This window comes from Amblyraja radiata, chromosome 4, assembly GCF_010909765.2.
Source record: "Amblyraja radiata isolate CabotCenter1 chromosome 4, sAmbRad1.1.pri, whole genome shotgun sequence".
Classification (NCBI taxonomy): Eukaryota; Metazoa; Chordata; class Chondrichthyes; order Rajiformes; family Rajidae; genus Amblyraja; species Amblyraja radiata.
Genome location: NC_045959.1, coordinates 110,215,599 through 110,220,598, shown reverse-complemented (window position 1 = coordinate 110,220,598; position 5,000 = coordinate 110,215,599). Strand labels below are relative to the sequence as shown.

Below are 5,000 nucleotides of genomic sequence, written 5' to 3'. Positions count from 1 at the left end.
AAAGTTTGCTCCTGATTTCTCTCTTAAATACCTCCGCTCTTACCTTAAGCCTGTACCTCGAGACCTGGCAACTTACTTGTAAATCTTCCCTGCCCCTTTCCTACTTAACAACATATTTCCTTTCATAGGATGACCAAAACTGAACACAATACTCAGGTCACATCTGGCTGACCAACTCCTGGTACAACTGTAGCATGACCTCCCAACTTCCATACTCAATACTCCCCCGACCCCCCACCTACCTACATCATTTAAATATATTTGCAGAGTTTTTTAGTAATGGGCTTCACCTTGCCTGCAGGTTGTAACGTACTCATTCCATTGCTCCCCCCGTCACCCCACTATTCCCCCCGTGTCTCCCCCCCCCCCCATTGCCCCCGCCCTTACGCAGCGCCGCAGGTTGTCGCGGTACTCCATCCACTCCTGCCCCCGTTAATCACCCCCCCCGTGCTCCTCTGTCCCCCCCACCCCTACCCCGACCCTGTGTTCCCCATGCCCTCAGTTATCCCCCCCTGTCCCTGCCCTTGTGCAGCGGGCGCAGGTTATAGCGATACTGCTCACCCCCACCGTTACCCCCCATGCACTCCGTTACCACTGCCCTTACGCAGCGCCCTCAGGTTGAAGCGATACTCCTTCCACTGCTCCACGTCGCTGGTGTCGAACACCACGTTGGCGTGCAGCGCTGGGAGCTGCGGGTCGGACACCAGCAACAGAACCGTGTCGGCATCGCCCTGCATCAGCGCCTGCCACAGCTCCCACTCGGCGCCCTCGGCCCGCGCTGTCACGATCACCCCCGACATTAGGGTCAGGGTTCTAGAGTTAGCCCAAGTCCCTCCTGCCCGACCCGCACTTTCCCCGGTCCCCTCTCCTCTCCCCTCTCCCCTCCCCGGCCCAACACCAGCTGACCGCTCCACAATCTCCTGCGGGCACCGCGTGATGTCCTGGCCCAGAGTCCGGGGCTCGGGTTACGGAGGGATCGGGTAACGAGACGCGAGCTGGTTCTCGCTGCCACATTCACTTGGTGAGATCGCACCTTGAGTGCTGTGTGCAGGCACGGCATGCAAACAGGCCCTTCGGCCCACCGCGTCCACCCCCCCTTACACACTAGGGGCAATTAACCTGTAAACCTAGCGGTCACAGGGAAGAACATGCAAACTCCACATCTGCAGCCACGCCCACAGTGCGGCGCCCCCCCCCCCAGTATCCCCTCTCTCCCCGGCCACTCACCGTGCTCCGGACCGGTCACTTCGATGACCAGGTCCACGTCGACTCCCCAAGGGAGGAGGCGCCGCAGCCGCTCCAGGTCCCCAGTATACAACGCGTTCTGGACCAGCAGGTCTCTGCACAGCCGCGGCCGCAGTCTGGCCCGGAGCCCGCTGTCCGGCGCCGGCCCCTCTCGCTCCGGCCACACGCTCTGCAGCCTCCGGGCCATCGCGGGCCGGGGCTGTGGGGCGGGGGCGGGGATGGAGCTGGGGCGAAGTATCGTCTAGAGATACAGAACGGAAACAGACCCTTCGGCCCACCGAGTCGGCGCCGACCAGCGATCTCCGTACATAAGCACTATCCTTCACACTAGGGACAATTTAGAATTTACTAATGCCAATTAACCTACAAACCTGTACGTCTTTGGAGTGTGGGACGAAACCGGAGCACCCGGAGAAAACCGACGCGGTCACGGGGAGAACGTACAAACTCCGTGCGGACGGCACCTGTGGTCGGGATCGAACCCGGGTCTTTAGCACCGTAAGGCAGCAGCCCTACCGCTGCGCCACCGTGCCGTCTGGGGCCTTGGGACTGTGTCTGGGCCGTTGCCCGGCCGTCTACAAGCCTTGTGTCAGCCGCTATTCCTGGCCCAGGCGCTCTCGTTCGCAAAGAGCGGACTTAACCCCGTCAGCACCGCCCTCTTGACCAGTCACAGGACAGGGAGGGAGGGAGGGGGGAAAGGCGCAGTGTGCCTCTCACTGCACCGCCACCCCTCTCCCACCTGGGGGTGGTTCGGCCCCTCCATCTCTCCCGGCCAGCCTTCTCCCCTCCCCTCCTCTCCCCTCCCCACCCGCGCGATGTGTTGCGCCGGCTGATGCATGAATAGCATCAACACATACCAGAAAAGCTTGCGTGTCCCGGCAGAGTAATAACAGCTGTGGTTAATTCTGGACAAATGATTACATGTAGAGGTTCAGAGGGATATGGGCCAATGACACTAGCTTCTCAGTCGGCATGGACGGGTTGGGCCGAAGGGCCTGATTTCGTGCTGAGTTACTCTGTGACTCCTAACACGTTTGAAGGGCAAATTATTATATGGATAGGAAAGGTTTAGTGAGATATGGGTCAGAAACAGCAAATGGGACTGTTACATGGGCATTTAGGTTGGCCCGAATGTTGGGCCGAAAGACTGAGAACTATATTCTGCACCCTGTGTCTTCCCCTTTGCTCTTTGTGTTGTATTCGAGTTTGATTTGTATGTATAGTATTATCTGATCATAGTCATAAGGAATAGGAGTAGAACTGGGCCATTCAGCCCATCAAGTCTATTCTGCCATTCAATCATGGCTAATCTCTCTCTCCCTGCTAACCCTAGCATGCAAAATAAACCTTCTCATAGGACATCGGTATAGGTGACAATAATAAACCTGACTAATCTGGTCACCCCATTACAGGAAGGATGTCAAGGCTTTGCAGAGGGACCAGAAGAGGTTTACCAGAATGATGCCTGAATTAAAGGGTATTAGATAAAGGCAACTCCCTCCTCTAGTTAAAGGGTCAAAGAGCACAAAACTAGGCTCCTCGGCCCAACTTGTCCATGCTGACCAAGATGTCACTCGTCCAACCAGCCTACATTTGGCCCATATTCTTCTAAACCTTTCCTATCGATGCACTTGTTCAAATGTCTTTTAAATGTTGTAGTACCCGCCTCAACTTTGAAGAATGGTCTCGACCAGAAGTCACCAAATCATTTGCTCCTGTCCTGCTGAATTACTCCAACTTTTTGTGTCTATCTTCAACTTTCTCAAAGTTAGACACAAAATGCTGGAGTACGTCTGAAGAAGGGTCTCCACCCAAAACGTCATCTATTCCTTCTCTCCAGAGATGCTGCTTGTCTCGCCGTTACTCCAGCATGTTATGTCTAACCGGTGTAAACCAGCGTCTACAGTTCCTTCTTGCATTTTGTCTACCTCAACTACCTCCTCTGGCAGATTGTTCCATATACCCACCACCTTCTGTGTGGAAGAGTTGCCCCTCGGGGTGCATCCACCCTATTTATTTCCTCATGGTTTAATAAACTATGATTCCTAAATGGGGACAGAGGAGGGCACCCCTAAATGGGGAATTAGAGGTCACCCCTAAATGGGGAATTAGAGGAGGTCACCCCTAAATGGGGAATTAGAGGAGGGCACCAATAAATGGGGAATTAGAGGAGGGCACCAGTAAATGGGGAATTAGAGGAGGGCACCAGTAAATGGGGAATTAGAGGAGGGCACCCCTAAATGGGGAATTAGAGGAGGGCACCAGTAAATGGGGAATTAGAGGAGGTCACCCCTAAATTGGGAATTAGAGGAGGGCACCAGTAAATGGGAGATGAGCAGTGGATGCACTGACATAAGCTGTGTAAAACAGTCAACGGCGGGCAGACCCAAGACTCAGTGACTGTTTATTAGTGGCCCTCATCATCCCCGCGTCACCTCCTCCGCTTCCTCTCCTTCTCCGCAGCCTCCTGGGCCGCTTGCTCCGCAGCCTCCCTCTCCCGCCGAGCCTTCAATGCTTTCCGCATCAACGGGGTCCTGGCGATCCACGTCTGAGGGCAAGGAGGGAGGTCATTGACGGGGAGGGGAGATGGAGGGTGGAGATGGAGGGGGGGGGGGGGGGGAGCGAGAGGGGAGAGATGGGGACGGGATGGAGAGAGTGGTGTCGAGAGGTGGGGCAAGGGAGGGGAGAGGGTTGGGGGGGGGGGGGGGGAGGAGAGAGACAGACAGAGAGAAGGAGAGAGAGTGGGTGAGGCGTGTGTGCGCATTTCACTGCACCGAGGAAATTGTCACAATGATGTATCATTGGATAAAATAGAATTTTCAGTGAGGAAGAGAGAATGGTGTGTGTAAGGGAGAGGGGAGAGTGTTTGAGGGGTGAGTGTAAGAGAGCAAGTTGGAGGAACAGTGTGCGTGTGAGGGGTGAGTGAGTGGAGGGGGGGGGGGGGGTAAATGTGTGAGAGGCAGAGGGAGAGTGGAGAGATAGAGTGGGAAGAGATATGATGGGGATAGAGAGGGGGGAAAGAGCATGTCCACCCCCACCCACCCTCACCTTGAAGGCGGCGTCCTCCTGCTCATAGATGGGCTCGATGGTGCTGAGGGCGTGGATGAAGTTGTGCGCAGCGAGCGGCCGCTCGGCCTGCTGTAACAGCCGCTGCTCGGTCAGCACGGAGCGGACGGCCTGCGCCAGGTGTCCGGGGGTGTATCCGTCCGAGATCTTGGCCAGAGAGCTGAGGTCCAGCGCATCACTCACCAGCCCGCCGTGTTGCTCAATCAGCTTGCGCCAAATCACTGCGGTGGTGGGGTGGGGGGCAGGGGATGGACGTTTAGGCCGCGGGTGCGGGGGTGGGGAACAGTCACAGGTCACAAGGCAGCCGGAGCCCTCATCCCCCCCCCCCTTCTCACACCTTAAACTCCCCAAAATTGCCCCATAGCCCACGAAATTGCCACTCTCCCCACTGGGTCCCTCCCCCCCCCTCCAAATGCTCTTCAGCTCCAACACCTCCATCCCCCCCACCCCACCCACCGGACCCCAAACTGCTCCTCACCAAACCAACCCCAGTCCACCAGTCCATTCCCCACCAGGCCGCACCCCCTCGCCCTGTCCCAGCAGAACCCATCCGCCCGTCCCCTTCAGGACCTCCCCCACTGACCCTCTCACCCCCCCCCCCCCACCCTTCCCTCCCCTGCCCAGTGTCTACCCCCCACGCCCCCCCCCCCCCACAGACAGGGGCTGCACCCAACGATGCAATGATAAAT

At 57.1% G+C, this 5,000-nt stretch overlaps 2 protein-coding genes across 2 annotated transcripts in view; both read right to left on the bottom strand.

Moving 5' to 3' along the window:
- LOC116971758 (ankyrin repeat and SOCS box protein 10-like) overlaps positions 1–882 on the bottom strand; it is a 1,920-nt gene extending 1,038 nt beyond the window's left edge. The window contains exon 1 of the mRNA XM_033018868.1: positions 605–882. Coding sequence (XP_032874759.1) covers positions 605–800 — 196 coding nt within the window. The 5' untranslated portion in view covers positions 801–882. The remainder of the gene's footprint in view (positions 1–604) is intronic.
- Positions 883–3,465: 2,583 nt separating this feature from the next.
- LOC116972597 (dynein regulatory complex protein 11-like) overlaps positions 3,466–5,000 on the bottom strand; it is a 19,262-nt gene continuing 17,727 nt past the window's right edge. Inside the window, exons 10-11 of the mRNA XM_033020412.1 lie at positions 4,294–4,638; positions 3,466–3,793 (exon numbers count right to left, since the gene is read on the bottom strand). Coding sequence (XP_032876303.1) covers positions 3,677–3,793; positions 4,294–4,638 — 462 coding nt within the window. The 3' untranslated portion in view covers positions 3,466–3,676. The remainder of the gene's footprint in view (positions 3,794–4,293; positions 4,639–5,000) is intronic.